At 39.0% G+C, this 17,438-nt stretch overlaps 1 protein-coding gene across 1 annotated transcript in view; it reads right to left on the bottom strand.

Moving 5' to 3' along the window:
* The window catches only part of GLRA3 (glycine receptor alpha 3), a 149,303-nt gene that overhangs the window by 95,261 nt on the left and 36,604 nt on the right, over positions 1–17,438 (bottom strand). Inside the window, exons 2-3 of the mRNA XM_008174945.2 lie at positions 16,855–16,982; positions 4,439–4,506 (exon numbers count right to left, since the gene is read on the bottom strand). Of these exons, the coding sequence (XP_008173167.1) occupies positions 4,439–4,506; positions 16,855–16,982 (196 nt within the window). The remainder of the gene's footprint in view (positions 1–4,438; positions 4,507–16,854; positions 16,983–17,438) is intronic.

Raw genomic sequence — 17,438 nt, forward strand, 5'->3', positions numbered from 1 at the left:
GCCCAGCACCATGCAAAATCAAGCCTTTAAGTCATATTTAAGTCTCAAAGTTGCACAAACCTATAAAGGCTCTATGGCCAGAATTCCACTGAAGACACATGCTACTATTGTGTATTTTAAAAATAAACACCTGCTCTTAATATAATAAAATGAAATTGATTTAATTCAATGCAATTTACAATCATGAGATGTTTAGACATTTAATTAGGCAAATTAATGGGATTGAATTATAAAATGCTTATAGTATTTTGTGCTTCTAAATCTAGAAAGAATATTTTTGCCTCCTGCTATCATGGTTTGACTTTTAAAATTCCAGGATCATACAATAAGGAATACAAATGGTGGGGGATATGTAAAAAAAATAATCAAACAATGGTTGGAAGGCCTTACTCATTTCTCATTCTCCCCTCTTCCCACCCCCAACCAGGCAAAGCTCTTGTTGATTTTACTACCATGGGAGTCTTGATGAGTAATATGTGTCAGGGACTAAATCCTCAGCTGGTGTAAATCAGCATATTTCTATGAATCTGGCACCAGAACTGGGCCCAATGCACAAACAATACACAAATGGCAATATTTGACCATATTCACATACAAATCTGAAAAACTCCGTCTAGAGTGAGTTCCAATTGGTATAATTTAGACCTTTGTTAAACCAATGTATGTTACACCAACTTAGAGTCCTTTAGACTGATCTTACCTACATATAATGTATACTCCCCCCCCTTTAAAAGTAACTTTTCATTTTGGCTCGCTGAGACTGAAATGAACGGGAACGTGAGTTCACATTACTTAAACTCACATTCTAAGGGAGTAGAAGATATGAGTGTAAAGTCAAAACAACTGGAGGTGTAACAAGGTAGCCTAATTTAACTCAAACCCAGTTCTTTCACTTACACCTTCTGGCTCCTTCGATACCCTTGTATACCAGCCCAAGGGAATCCATTGGTCTTGCAGAACCTACCTGAGTATAAAGAAGCCTGATATTCATTTCACTCCAGGGTAAATCTGACATAACCTCAATGAAAGTGCTAGTGTAAAAACTGGTATAAGTAATATGGAAGAAGACTGCTGAATTCTAACACATAACCTCTGAATTAAGCCAGTTGTCTCTTGTGCTATACATAGCCAAGCCAGCAGAGGGAGCTCAAAGATTTTGATCACCTTAAAGATATCGCAACACAAATACAATATAGATTTCCAGTACATTGATACAGTATCGATTATAGGTACATTGCTAAGAAAATTCCTGTAAACATAGGCAAATATCTTTAAAACAAATACATTACATTCATACACATTTAGAGGTTTAAATTCCAGAGATGCTTTCAGATATCAATTAAGGACTTCCCTAATTTTTATTTAATTTTTCTCTTAAAATCCTTTATGTAAAGATTGGAAAGAAATATTTTAATAACATTTTGGACATTGTTGTTACAGGCCTCTAAATTGTCTGTATACATAGTGATTTAAAACAAATCCCAAGAAGAAGGTAACTGGTCACACGTGTTTCACGTAACTTAGACAGAATAAACAACAAATACTATAGTAAAATACTGTAAGATGACTCTTATTCAGCACAGTTGCATAAAAGAAATCCAGTTTGTAATAAAATGCCAGATGTTACTATTGTAACGTTAAGGTATAAACACTGTCCTAGTTTTCAAGAGCTGTTCGTCATCACAGGTCACAAATAAAATCATGTGTGAGTGCTCATATTTTAAAATGACTGATTTCGTTTTGACAGAGTTCAACAACTACTGACCATAAGTAAAAGTCTTCTCTGAGCAGCATCAGTGCATAAGTTACAAACAAATTACCAGTATTATGGAGTATCAGCAGTTGCTATGTAATCTAGGTTGTAGTTTTTTTGTGCAGCCTTAACATGTTTGCAGATGGCATTACTAAAAAAGTTAATAAATACTATACCATGATGCTGACAATGCTTTGGGATTTCCTATATTTATAATGTATGCGACTCAGGGCTATTTATGCCATACTATGATAAGTGTGTATTATTTATTGGCACTCATTGTGCCTGGGAACAAATTGTACAGATCGCTATTTTCCTATCTAGAAGGTGTCTTTCAAAGATCATTAAAGCTAAGGTTAAATATTATGTGTAGGTTTTAATTGTTTTAACTAACCTCTTTCCAAGGTGGTAACAGAGCAAAATGTATCACCTTCTTTGGTAGGAGAATATAACCTTTTACAATGTGAAAGTAACTTAATAATGGAGAAGAAATGGTTAAAGTGGGAATTAGGAGTCCAAGGTACATGAAACAAAGCTGACCACATTTTTAATTAAGATTAAATTTTGGCTTTCGAGAGCCAGGGGAGCACAGTGAGCAGGGAATACTTTCAAAAGCCAAATGCTGAGGAGGAGATCTTATGCCAATAGAAGGTATGTAGGCCCTGATCCCATTCTTAAAAATAGGCACATGCTCATGTATCTTGCTGGATTGGGGCTCTGATGCCTTCTGGCACAGTGAGGCGTATAGAGGCAGTATCACTTGCTAAATGTTAAGTGGTGTAGCCATTCCTCGCCCCACCACCCTGCCAGCACACTATGGGTAGGAGAAATTATGGTCCTCCCCTTGCCTAAACACACCCTATCCAAGGATTGTGTGCTTTGCAAACACTATTTCTTAGGGCATAAATCTGGCCCAAAATTTAGGGCTATTTTCTGGACAAAAGTTGTCTTGTCTAAAGTCCAAATACTGCACTTACTCTACTCTTAGAATTGCCATAGCTATCAGTGGTGTTTCTGTCCATGGATCAAAAGCAATTTATATTTGTAATTATATTAGCATGTATGTAACTGCATTGGAAATGACATAGTGTTCTGTCTTTTCAAAAGATCAATCTATACCTCTGCTACATTGCTATTATATCTTCATTCTACAAGTGTGAAAAGTCAGGCACAGAGAACGTAATAGACTTGGCAAGGCCACCTAGCAAATCAGTGACCTAGCTGAGATTAAATACACATGGTTTTGGCTCCCAGGCCTGCAATCAGTACATTAGATCATCCTGCTGTCTGAACTGAAATTAAATAAAAGCATTTCTGTGTATACGCTAACATGAAAAATGTCAAATTCATGAACAGGTGTAAATATTCTAGAAATGTTTGATAGTCTCTAAATGGCTGTCAGTGTTTGTAATATGATACATACATAAATTAAAGAAATAGGAAAGTAATTAGCGTGACTTCCAAAGTTACTTTTTCATTCTTTCCTCACATTTTTCTTTTAGGTAAAACCCTATCAGAACCCAAATTTCACTGAAATTTAAGGGCTAAATTCCCATTTCCTCTGGAAAGCCCAAGCAAACAGCTCCTGAAGAGTGGACTTGTCCTTCCCCCCTCCAAATTCATACCTACTACTGTATATAGTAGCAGCTGCAGTCTGCTGAACATCTCCTTTCTCATGGAGGTTAGCCAATGAATTTGTATAGTTTGCTTGCTCACTAGACATAAGCCTACCTGTCCCATGGCTTCCCCCAAATTCGCCCTCTGAGCTGCTAAAGAGAGATGTGCCTGGAGTCCTTCTCCACAGCAACTAAGGATTAAATAATCCTGGTGCTTAATTTGTGCTAGGGTTGAGCCCTGGCACCTCTAGGCTTGGCAGTTTATAGCCCTGGAAACCTCTGGACTTGCCATGTCAGTTATGAAAGTAAAAAAAATTGCTTGAGCCTCCCCACCTCTTTCATTACAAATTAGGCAATGTATTATCCCCTGTTCAACCCAAATACGTCTCTCTGGCTGCTGGCCCTTGAAACCTCTTCAATCTGCTTAGGATGCACATTCATAGAAAGTGCTCCCAATTTCCCCTCAGAAACCACAACATTAATAGACTTGGCAAGATCAGTTTACTGTGTCACCAGCCTCCATAGCCTTCCAAGGCTTTCAGTGTTTAGGCAGTTATGGATATTTTTCTGGTGGACTGGATTCTAAATATTTGATTTTCTTTAATGTAATCTATACATTGGTGCTACATTTTATTTATAGTAAATAATACTTTACTGAAAATAAAGACATTCATCATGTAAAATGTACGCCCCCATCTGTTATATGAAATGGAACAATAGCATATAACTAACAAAGCTACTTGAGCCATAAATTGTGCTATTAGAAAGATAAAATGCCATAGAATGTAAACATTTTAATTCAAAAGTAAAAAACCAATTACCTATTATGAAATTTCATTACAACTATCACCAAAGATATGAAAAGATCACTGTTGGCCCTCACAAGTGCATTCTTCAGCATGGTAACAGTAAAATTATGGATTTTCTACCAGATAAACCAACTATTGAGTTAAATAGTTATTTATTGATTTTAACCACAACAAAAATGATTTCCTCCTCAGTTTAGTTCCAACCTAAAATAAGACCTAACTTGTTGTTCAGTTATTTGAGTTACTTTAAGTTGCCTTACCATGGTTGTCTCTGCAATGGATCCAAAGCTGTTTATAAATATGTTGCATGTGACATTAACTGGAGGGCCTGCAAAAGAAAAAAATATTGTGTCACCATCAAAATATATTAACAGACTAAACTATGATGAAAACGAAGACTTAATCACTTGGGAAGAAGTAAGAGACTCCATTCAGGACTTCTTTTTAAGTGATGTGAGTGTGTTTTATTAGTGCTGTTATTTTAACTGTTTAATGGATTTTTTCCAGTTCATTTTTTTTTCCAGAGATTCATTAACTGTCCTATAATTTGTAGGAATCCCAATTAGGGCTAAGGAAAGAGAAGGGAGTTAATCATGTCTTGAGGGAAGATGCCATGCAAAAGTGAATGTGCTTTTTGTTGAATATACTATGTCACCTAAAACAATCTAGGGGTTACATGTCAGTTTTAGTACAACAGAATATACATCATAGTCCTTCTTCACAGCAACCAGGAAAAAAGTTGATCTGTTATGGCTGAATCCTATCTACTTCTTTAGTAACAAAGCACATTATTAGAGCTTTTTGCTCCTGTTAGCGGTGTTGGCTATTCAGTGCTAAGAAAAAATGAGCTAGATTCTATTCTGCTTTATGACAGCCACAGAAATGGCATTCACCTGCCTCTACAGGTGAGGAAACTTGATAGGGCTGGCAGTGAAAGGACAGTCCCAGCAGTGAGCGTCTGTAACAATTGGCCTGAATTTTTCAGAGATGATGTCAGATAGAAGCACTAACATATAGCTATAGAATGTGAGGAAATGGACTGGGCAGGAGTTGTGATACCAGACTTAGTGGCTGAGTGGGGTGTGACCAAACTAGTTGCTGGCACCCCCTGTGGCCAGTAAAAGACCTTGGATTGTAGTGATTGGCCTTGGGCTCATGGAATATAGTGGCACCTTGTGGTCTTCACAGACTGAGGTTAGAACTCATAGGCCAAGGTCCCAACCCTTCTGCACTCTCTGTCCCCCTTGCAGAGGGGAGAGGGGAAAGGAGTAAGCTAGGACTCAGAGCAAGCTGAGTCCTTCAGGCTAGACTGAGGAAAGTCTAACCCCAGTTATGTGTAATATGGGTTGTGGGTAGCACTCCTCCCCTCTGTTAAAGTTTAGTAGAAGTTGCAGCATGCCACTTAAATCCATCCATCTGTTAATCCACATTTCGCTGCTCTGTCCTTATCAATTGTTCAGGATCCATTCCTGCAAAAATTTACAACCAGGCATAGTCTTTCTACCATGAGTAGCTCCGTTGTATTAAATCAACAATTATTATCTGCCTTGACTTTGCAAAGTATCAGTAATGGCAGAGCAATGCTTGTGAGTCTGACATCTGACTTGAGAGCTGAATCATCTTCTCGTGAAAAAAAGGTTTTAAAATAATGTTAAACATGGTATTATGGGATTTGATGTTACAGTTTCTCTATTACTTCTATATCATATTTACTCTGTTAATTAGTGAAAATTTTTCTTCTAACTGCTAGCCCAATCATCATTCTTATTATTTAACTCAGTTTGGAATTTGAAAGCCAAGCGGGGTTCTTTTCTTGTTTCATATGATTACCAGTAATAAAGATCCCAGATTTGGAATTTAAGACCAAATCCTGCAAATTTACTAACAAGAGTAGAGTTTAATTATCCTGAGTAATCCCACTGAAGTCAGAAGCAGCTCTGTCATTGCTGATGCTTCACTGCTGACTGACATCAATGGGACTACTGCTGCAATAAATGTTTGAAGGATCAGCACTTCTGTTAACAAAATTCTGCTCATGGTGCATGAACCAGAATAGAATCCAGCTCTCCTTTTTCTCAACTGTATTGGCTCTGCAGTGAAGTACAGAAGCAAAAAAGCACTAAAAGGTATCTTTCTCTGTTTACTTCACTGAGATGAGTACATACAGGAAGCAGATCTGTTGGGTAAGAAGGTACCAATTTTTCAGTCACTTTGACTATAATGCCATTTAATTTACTAATTAAAAAAATTAAAGCTGCCTTATATCATGCTTCTTGAGTTTTAGTGTAAGATATGACTGGGGCCAAGGAAGGGTGCACGTAGTGGGAGGCAGGGGCGGCTCCAGGCACCAGCGCAGCAAGCGCGTGCCTGGGGTGGCAAGCTGCGGGGGGCGGCCTGCCGGTCGCTGTGAGGGTGGCAGGCAGGCGGCTTTTGGCGGCGTGCCTGCGGGAGGTCCGCCGGTCCCGCGGCTTTGGCGGCAATTAGGTGGTGGGGACACCGATGGCGCAGCACTGGCAGACCTCCCACAGGCATGCCGCTGAATCCACGTGACCAGCGGACCGCCCGCAGGCGCCAAAAGCTGCCTGCCTGCAGTGCTTGGGGCGCAAAAAACATAGAGCCACCCCTGGTGGGAGGGAATGGGAAGGCGATTTCAGGGGACCACACTTAATGGCTGCCACTGAGTAGTGAAGTTATCCGATGTGTGTGCACAAGTAAATTCCAGTTCAGAGATACATCACAGTGCATTCTATCATTTCCAATTCAATATGCTGCTGTCTACTTCAAAAGAGAATCTAATAGAATTTTGTAGTGTACCCAATGGCATATCAGTTATTGAAGAAAAACAACAAAATAATGCTATGGATCCGATGCACAGTTCCATAATTAAAAATTAGCAAAATATTTAAATATAATAATTTGTCTAACAAATATAGAAACCAAGAGATTAATATAGATAGGGGTTGTCCTTTATAGTCATAGGTTAACACATGTTCCTGCTTTCCAAAGTGATCATAGATTGCTTAGTTCAATTTACTAGGATCTGAATCTAAATTTCTTAATGTGATAATGACAGGTTTCAGAGTAACAGCCGTGTTAGTCTGTATCCGCAAAAAGAAGAACAGGAGTACTTGTGGCACCTTAGAGACTAACAAATTTATTAGAGCATAAGCTTTCGTGGACTACCGCCCACTTCTTCGGATGCATATAGAATGGAACATGTATTGAGGAGATATATATACACACATACAGAGAGAATAAACAGGTGGGAGTTGTCTTACCAACTCTGAGAGGCCAATTAATTAAGAGAAAAAAAAAAAACTTTTGAAGTGATAATCAAGCTAGCCGGGTACAGACAGTTTGATAATAAGTGTGAGAGTACTTACAAGGGGAGATAGAGTCAATGTTTGTAATGGCTCAGCCATTCCCAGTCCTTATTCAAACCGGAGTTGATTGTGTCTAGTTTGCATATCAATTCTAGCTCACCAGTCTCTCTTTGGAGTCTGTTTTTGAAGTTTTTCTGTTGTAATATAGCCACCCGCAGGTCTGTCACTGAATGACCAGACAGGTTAAAGTGTTCTCCCACTGGTTTTTGAGTATTTTGATTCCTGATGTCAGATTTGTGTCCATTAATTCTTTTGCGTAGAGACTGTCCGGTTTGGCCAATGTACATGGCAGAGGGGCATTGCTGGCACATGATGGCATATATCACATTGGTAGATGTGCAGGTGAACGAGCCCCTGATGGTATGGCTGATGTGATTAGGTCCTATGATGATGTCACTTGAATAGATATGTGGACAGAGTTGGCATCGGGGTTTGTTACAAGGATAGGTTCCTGGGTTAGTGGTTTTGTTCAGTGATGTGTGGTTGCTGGTGAGTATTTGCTTTAGGTTGGGGGGTTGTCTGTAAGCGAGGACAGGTCTGTCTCCCAAGATCTGTGAGAGTAAAGGATCATCTTTCAGGATAGGTTGTAGATCTCTGATGATGCGCTGGAGAGGTTTTAGTTGGGGGCTGAAGGTGACAGCTAGTGGTGTTCTGTTATTTTCTTTGTTGGGCCTGTCTTGTAGGAGGTGACTTCTGGGTACTCGTCTGGCTCTGTCAATCTGTTTTTTCACTTCAGCAGGTGGGTATTGTAGTTTTAAGAATGCTTGATAGAGATCTTGTAGGTGCTTGTCTCTATCTGAGGGATTGGAGCAAATGCGGTTATATCTTAGAGCTTGGCTGTAGACAATGGATCGTGTGGTGTGTCCTGGATGGAAGCTGGAGGCATGTAGGTAAGTGTAGCGGTCAGTAGGTTTCCGGTATAGGGTGGTATTGATGTGACCATCGCTTATTAGCACAGTAGTGTCCAGGAAATGGACCGCTTGTGTGGATTGATCTAGGCTGAGGTTGATGGTGGGATGGAAATTATTGAAATCATGGTGAAATTCCTCAAGGGCTTCTTTTCCATGGGTCCAGATGATGAAGATGTCATCAATGTAGCGCAAGTAGAGTAGGGGCGTTAGGGGACGAGAGCTAAGGAAGCGTTGTTCTAAGTCAGCCATAAAAATGTTGGCATATTGTGGGGCCATGCGGGTACCCATAGCAGTGCCGCTGACTTGAAGGTATATATTGTCCCCAAATGTGAAATAGTTGTGGGTGAGGACAAAATCACAAAGTTCAGCCACCAGGTTAGCTGTGACATTATCAGGGATACTGTTCCTGATAGCTTGTAGTCCATCTTTGTGTGGAATATTCGTGTAGAGGGCTTCTACGTCCATAGTGGCCAGGATGGTGTTTTCTGGAAGATCACCGATGGATTGTAGTTTCCTCAGGAAGTCAGTGGTATCTTGAAGATAGCTGGGAGTGCTGGTAGCGTAGGGTCTGAGGACAGAGTCTACATAACCAGACAAGCCTGATGTTAGGGTGCCAATGCCTGAGATGATGGGGCGTCCAGGATATCCAGGTTTATGGATCTTGGGTAGCAAATAGAATACCCCTGGTCGGGGTTCTAGGTATGTGTCTGTACGGATTTGTTCCTGTGCTTTGTCAGGGAGTTTTTTTAGCAGATGGTGTAGTTTCTTTAGGTAATCCTCAGTGGGATCAGAGGATAATGGCCTGTAGAATGTGGTGTTAGAGAGCTGTCTAGCAGCCTCCTGGTCATATTCCAATTTATTCATGATGACGACAGCACCTCCTTTGTCAGCCTTTTTGATTATGATGTCAGGGTTGTTTCTGAGGCTGTAGATGGCGTTGTGTTCAGCATGGCTGAGGTTATGTGGCAAGTGATGTTGCTTTTCCACAATTTCAGCCTTTGCACGTCGACGGAAGCAATCTATGTAGAAATCCAGTCTGTTGTTTCGACCGTCCGGAGGAGTCCATGCAGAATCCTTTTTTTTTGTAGTGCTGGTAGGGAGGATTCTGTGGGTTAGTATGCTGTTCAGAGGTATGTTGGAAATATTCTTTGAGTCGGAGACGTCGAAAGTAGGATTCTAGGTCACCGCAGAACTGTATCATATTCATGGGTCTGGAGGGACAAAAGGAGAGGCCCCGAGATAGGACAGACTCTTCTGCTGGGCTAAGAGTATAGCTGGAAAGATTAACAATATTGCTGGGTGGGTTAAGGGAACTACTGTTGTGGCTGCTTGTGGCATGTAGCAGTTTAGATAGTTTAGTGTCCTTTTTCCTTTGTAGAGAGGCAAAGTTTGTCTTGTAAATGGCTTGTCTAGTTTTTGTAAAGTCTATCCATGAGGAAGTTTGTGTGGAAGGTTGGTTTCTTATGAGGGTATCCAGTTCTGAGAGCTCATTCTTAATCTTTCCCTGTTTGCTGTATAGGATGCTGATCAGGTGGTTTCGCAGTTTCTTTGAGAGTGTGTGACACAGTCTCTCAGCATAGTCTGTGTGATATGTAGATTGTAATGGATTTTTTACCTTTAGTCCTTTTGGTATGATGTCCATCTGCTTTCATTTGGAAAGGAAGATGATGTCTGTTTGTATCTGTACGAGTTTTTTCATGAGGTTGATGGATTTCCATTCCATACGGCTAAATGCAGTGCCTTGCATAATGACAGGTTTCAGAGTAACAGACTCCAAAGAGAGACTGGTGAGCTAGAATTGATATGCAAACTAGACACAATCAACTCCGGTTTGAATAAGGACTGGGAATGGCTGAGCCATTACAAACATTGACTCTATCTCCCCTTGTAAGTACTCTCACACTTATTATCAAACTGTCTGTACTCGGCTAGCTTGATTATCACTTCAAAAGTTTTTTTTTTTTCTCTTAATTAATTGGCCTCTCAGAGTTGGTAAGACAACTCCCACCTGTTTATGCTCTCTGTATGTGTGTATATAGATCTCCTCAATATATGTTCCATTCTATATGCATCCGAAGAAGTGGGCTGTAGTCCACGAAAGCTTATGCTCTAATAAATTTGTTAGTCTCTAAGGTGCCACAAGTACTCCTGTTCTTCTTAATGTGATAAGTTAATGATACAGGTAGGAAATAAGAGGTGAGAGAAAAATAACATTTATCTAAGTTGGGGTTGATAGCATGTGGAGTGTATTCCTGTATTTTATCAATGCACACAGAAGAAATGGGAAGTAGGGACACTTTTGTGATGCAAAACAAGCAGATTATTCTTAGATGGAAGAAACCATACAGACTTTATGTAAATTAAGTAAAGCAAAATCCAAAGAGGTGTCATTCTCCATATAAGAAATGATTAGGCCAGATGGGTTAAAAGAGTAAGCCCCCAGTATGGATCTTACTAGATGGTACATGAAATTATTTAAAAGAGAAAAGTATCTCAATTTGTATCAAATGAAAATTAAAAGTGTTGCCTATACTCTACATCAATATGAGAAGTGCCTCTGTGGTAACTGCCAAACTGTTGGGCTTTATTCTGTCTAGATAGTGCAAGTCTAATCCTCTCACAGAATGTTGAAAATGGAAGGATTCTCACCTGACACTTCCACATTCAGATTTGGAGAGCTATTGTTCACTGAGTCACTGTTACTCTGACAGACAGGACGAGAGCACTCTATTCCCAGAGATTATCAATATCTGAGTTTCCCTGGGTTGATTTACAGAGTGAAAAGAAAATTTGCTGCATTCTAAAAAGTGGTAGCAGGCTTAAGTATATAGATGATGGAGGCTACTTGGGGGGGGAGGAGGGGGCAAGCTTGCTCCTACAAAACCTCTACATACTAGAGAAGCAACATATGACAAGAAAGATGGAAATAGTCAGATTGAACAAGGCTCTCCTACCTATTCCTAGTCTGCACTTGCTGGACAAATTTGTTTTCTATACTCTCCAAAATACCAGGATGAGTTAGTTTTATCTTGTTTAACCTTGAAGAAGAAGAAGTGCTTGCTTCTATGACTAACTCAGAGTGCGATGCAGGGAGAACAGGAGAATTCAGGAATGACAAAATGGGGCCAAGTGTCCTTTATGTCAAAACTTTAGGTGCTTTTTTTGTAGTGTTCCCACCTGACCATCAAGTGACAAGAATAACTAACCCAAGTATTCCAGAACAGTATCAGTTTTGAGAAACAGGGAAACACTGATTTTAATATTGTAAATCAGAGTTAGCTTTAATACTTAAACATGTACTGTGTTTCCAAAGTTTAATATTGTTGCCCTCTATTGCACTTCAGTGGCTATCTTAGCAATGCTTTCTCAGTGTTATGATGAAATACCTAATAAACAACTTATGACTGATGTTTTTTAAAATAGTTATCTTTTAAAAGTAAACCATTCAATATTAAATTTTATATTAAGTAAGGCATCATGTATCTTGCATCATGCTACTGTAAGTTTTCCACGATCATCAGCAGAGATGTTGGAAACTATAAAGCAGGTAATGACTGTAATGTTATCTGATTAAAATTTAACCACGTAGATAATTGTTGCTACCACTGTTATACAATTGCAACAAATCTTATACAAAAATGTGTCAAGTAAGGTGTCACTAGAAAAGTTATGATTTGCTAAATATGATTATGCTATTTGTATGCATGTATCATTTTTATATTTGAAGTTATGAGGATTGGCTCTATACCTGTATTTTAAATATGTTTGCTTCTGTGGTAAGGCCTGCATATCTTGAAGGGACTATTCAAGTTAAGTGGCCCATCAAGGAACACTTAACTCACAATGGACCATGAAAGACTCCCATCCACGCCTGATGGGCTTTCATGTGAACAACTGCTGTGACTAAGCGAAATCATGCATGGACATGTGACTTGCCCATGTGACTCCAAACACCATCTTTCTATCTGTAATTTTCCACTAGCTGTGTTGAGCGCTTTGTTTGAAATAATAAGGCCCTAAAAAAAAGTCTCCATTTTGCCTCTTTCCTGCTCAAACCTCTGGACTATGATGAACTTGTACTAATGGGAGCATTCTAACCAAGGGACTGAGGACCTTCCTGATTCCATCAGGGCCGCCCAGAGGGGGGAACAAGTGGGGCAATTTGCCCCGGGCCCCACAGGGGCCCTGTGAGCCCTGGCCCAGCGGCGGTCCGGGTCTTTGGCGGCATTTCGGCGGCAGGTCCTTCAGTGCTGCTGAAGACGTGGAGCGACTGAAGGGCCCCCCGCCGCCGAAGACCCGGACCGCCGCCAGGTGAGTACAAGCACCGCAGCTCCCCCGCTTTGCCCCAGGCCCACTGAATCCTCTGGGTGGCCCTGTATTCCATCAGCTACAAGCCTGATCCAAGAACTTTGCATTTATTGTAGGTATTTGATTTCTTTAACCAATTTTAACTCTCACCTTTCTTTCTTTCTTTCTTTCTTTCTTTCTTTCTTTCTTTCTTTCTTTCTTTCTTTTCATAAATAAAAGTTTAGATTTAGATATTAAAAGATTGGCAACAGCACGATTATTGGGTAAGATCTGAGTTGTATATTGACCTGGGTTTGTGGCTGGTGTTTTGGGATCAGAAGAACCTTTTATTTGATTAAATTGGTTTTAAAGATCCACTCAACTTTAAGTCTAGTGTTTTTGGTGGTGATACAAGGTCTGGAATGCCAGGGGAAACTGTTTTTCTGACTTCTTGTTAGCCAGTGTGGTAAAACAGAAGTTTACTTTTGTTGCTGGTTTGGTATATCTTATGGGAGAATAACCACCAGTTTTGGGATGTGTCTGCCCTATTTCTCAGCAGTTTGTCCTGAATTTGTTATTCTCAGTTGTGACCCACAGAGGCACGGTTACAATGACCCATTGCATTATTCCTGAAATAGCTACAGCTCATCCCTTCACATTCCTATGTACAAAAGCCCCATTCATGACAGAGAGCCTGATCCTGAACTCCTAACTTGTTGAAAACTCTGTATTCAGACACTGACAGCTTTGAATAGATAAGGACTTCAGGATTGGACCCAGATTTGGAAGACAGCAATGCATTCATATCTAGAGCTTTTCACCACAACTGAAGGAGTGGAAAAAACATAACATGGACTCCAAAGGCAAGAGTCCCTCTCCTCCTCTCATGGAGTGAGGCACTTCCTATGGTCAATTTTGGCATAGTCTTAAATATTCTATAACTAGGACAAGCTTTTTACAGGAGAAGAATCCCTGGTTTCTCATCCAAAGATGTTTCAGAATTTCCATATTTTAGAGTTATAACTAATATTGGACCTATTTGAAAATATTGCTTAATCCCTCTCTTCTATTGAACAAAAACATGACTATCTTGTGTATTACTTCACAAACACAAAGCAGTCAGAAACAAAAAGTGTAATTATGAAGACTAAGTATGACATGCAGTTGGTAGTCAAAGAATATATTATCTTCCATGTCTAGGAATTTTAATAAAAAGAGATTCTATTTCCTAGTTATACCAGGGTTGATAGTTTAGGATTTCATAGTAGTACTTGTTTCATATCTTAATTGTTGATAAATTACAAAGTCCAAATGTCATGAAGTTCCACTTGTTCGTACTTGTTCTTAGAATAATAATAGCAAGAAAGTGGCAAAGTAGTTTAAGGAGATATTTATTCTTAGCAATAGATCTGAATCTTTCTTGGCAAATTTATTCAAATTGCATAGCTGTCTAGAAAATTTACAAAGTACACTTTTAAGAAACAGCAAATCAATGTTGAATTAGGTTTTTGTCTCTTTACAGTCAGATGGTTACCAAAAAAGTCTCCCAGTCCTTTGAATTATATTCAAGAAGCACAGTACTGAATCCACTAATTGCTAAATATCTGCCCCTTGCACACTGTAGCCTCCTCAGAAGATTGTGATTGCATGGTGCCCATGATAAATTCCAAAATCCAATCCCCAAAGGAATTGCTAAGTTATAAGATCCTTGCTTTTATATACTGTAGCAAGGCATCTTCTCAGTCTCACCAGCCTCAGCTGTTTTTAGCCTTGGTAAGACAGGCTTGAGATAAAACAGTCCCTCTTGGCTGCACAGAGCCAGTCTTTTATGCTTGTTTTTTCTCCCTTATTGGAGGGAATGCAGTCGGGTCCCCTCCTGGTGAGTCTTGCTGTTCCTCACTTACTGGCAGCTTAACTTCACCCCTCTCTCCCCAACAGGGGAGGGTTTAAAAAGGTCTCAGGCAGCCCTTAGTTGGGATTAGCTGATCCTAATTGACCTCAGGTAACTCTCTCTCAGTTGATCCTAATTGACCTGTAGTCACCCCTCCTCAGTTGATAGGGAGGAGGGCCTTTTACCCTTCTGGGTGTGTTTTTTACCCCACCTTTGCAGCTGTTTGTCCTGAGTTTTTCACAATACTCACCCATGGAACCTTAGAAGATTCAAAGAAAAAGAGGAAAGAGATTGCATTGCTTGGTCACCTTAGATTTAAAGTAAAGCTGTGCTGCACAAAAGAGGACATCCGGCAAATAAGACCAAGCAATGTAATCTAAGACTTAGATTGAATTTGAAATTTACATGCTAAAGGGAATAGCTATGGTATATAGTTGAGAACACCTTTAATAAGGAGGCAAATAAATAGAAAGATTCCACACACACATGGAAATAATCTTTTAAGTGGAACTTATCTATTGTTATTGTGCAAGTTCTGTTTTAAACCCAGGGTTTTTTCCCCCCTTAAGCAAGAAGCCAATAATTTCTATTCTCTGAGGCATGCAACTGGCAATCAATCAACCTCTAAGGAACTTGTTTCATAGCCATAGCAAATATTGTATATTGATCAAAATAATACATATTTTGGGGGTGATTTGTTTGATGAATATTTTCTATACACATTTGTTGTTTAAACTAAGGTGTCAGGAACGTATTCTGAGAAATTTCACCTCTACTCACCTATTGCAAGCTTGACGTTTCCAGATAGAAGTAAATCATTTGAGATTAGTTTTATTTACTGTTCTATCTTTTTAAGATTGGTTGACTGGGAAGCAGTTTGACAGACAACTCATTCTCTTCTTACCAACCAGATTCATTGACAAACTATGGCAAAGGAAAGTAAATAAATAAAATCCAGTACCTATAACTTCAGGGATGTAGCTAGTCAAATTTCTGAGCACCGGTAAAATTAAAAACATTTTAAAATGCAGTGATAAACAAGAGGTGAGATTGAGAAGGGTGGTGAGATAGATCCTGAGAAGGTAAAAATGGAGGGAGTCCTGGCTTCTGATTGGAAAAGGCCTGTGGCAGAAGTGGAGATTTATAGAAAATATCTTGAAAAGAGAAGAGAGAAGACCTCCTGAAAACAGGAAGAAGGGCAAAGATGAGGAAAAACTGATGCAAAGGAACACTAGTAGGGGCTTTATTTGCAGGAGATTTTCCCCTCCACACACAATCTGTATTTGAAAAGTATTCTTTTAAATAAATAAATAAAATAATGGAGATATCCCATGTCCTAGAACTGGAAGGGACCTTGAAAGGTCATCGAGTCCAGCCCCCTGCCTTCACTAGCAGGACCAAGTACTGATTTTTCCCCAGATCCCTAAGTGGCCCCCTCAAGGATTGAACTCTCAACCCTGGGTTTAGCAGGCCAATGCTCAAACCACTGAGCTATCCCTCCCCCTTTTTATTTTACTGAAGGTACAAATGATTAACTTGATTCAAATATTTTAAAATTGTTTCATAAATTTATCTAGAATTCTTAAACTCTAGAAAGTTGAGAACCCCCCTAAAGTTTCAACATTCTACCTAAGCAAATTGAGGGTCACAGAGCTTGTTGGAAGCCTATTAAAAGGGTGACAGAAGACTATTGGAAAGCCATAGATACAGTCAGTGACAGGAAGAGGATAGCTTCTAATGTTTTCTGTTTTAAATGCATTCACCAACTACATGGTATGCTCTTTAACATTAGCACTAGTATTACAGTGGTCCTAGATGCTGTATCCTATATGGACATACAGGAAGTACTTTGGTACTAATTATTTAGATGCATGCACATCCCTATTTGATTCATGAGCATATACCAAAAATATGAAAAAAAAATATGTATCTGTGAACATCTTATGTGTTCCTTTTAGTTCTTTAAATTATACTATATACATATCACACTAAAATATTAAAATAATACTAAACTTTAGTAGCATTTTGGCATCTACCCAAACTTCAACAAACAGTAGACCATGTTTTTGCTGAAATTTGAATGATCAAAGTCAAGGTTAGCTGAGCATGGCTGAGTACATTTGTTTTGCTTTTAAATTTTCTCCAAAACACACATTTGCATCAAAGACAATGTTAAATTAAAGTGAATTAGTTTTCAAAATTACCTTTGAAATTTGGTCTGATTCTTGCATCATAGCCTGACATCCTACCCATTAATTTATCCAGAAAATCAGATGGCGACATTGGCATGCTACGAGATCTTGCACTGTCTGTTTCCTTTGTGACTACCAAACTAAAAACAAAAACAAAAAAGACTTTATTAGTCACAATTTCTAGTAATAATTAAGTACCTAACAACATAGTCATTTTGTCCATCAGCATTAAAACAGATCAATTCAAAGGTAAAATTGTATTTTAAATTAAACATTAAAAATAACAGAATTATTTTAATTTGAATATATGAAAATAGTATGCTCTTATTATAGCCATGGTTATATATCTATTTTTTTTCTAAATTTCTGCTAAACGGCATTGTGATCACATTTTTGTGTGTTGAGGCTTCTCAAAATTAACAATATTTCTATACAGCCCTAATTGATTTGCTCCACAAAATTGCAATAGTAAATAACAATGTCAACTACACAAATATCTATACATCTGGAATGCCATGATTTTGAAAGTGCTCTGTGATTAATCTTTTTAACTGGGTTCTTTATAATGGAAACTTGCATTAGAGAAACGTAGACTG

This window comes from Chrysemys picta, chromosome 5 (genome assembly GCF_011386835.1).
Source record: "Chrysemys picta bellii isolate R12L10 chromosome 5, ASM1138683v2, whole genome shotgun sequence".
NCBI classification, from domain to species: domain Eukaryota; kingdom Metazoa; phylum Chordata; order Testudines; family Emydidae; genus Chrysemys; species Chrysemys picta.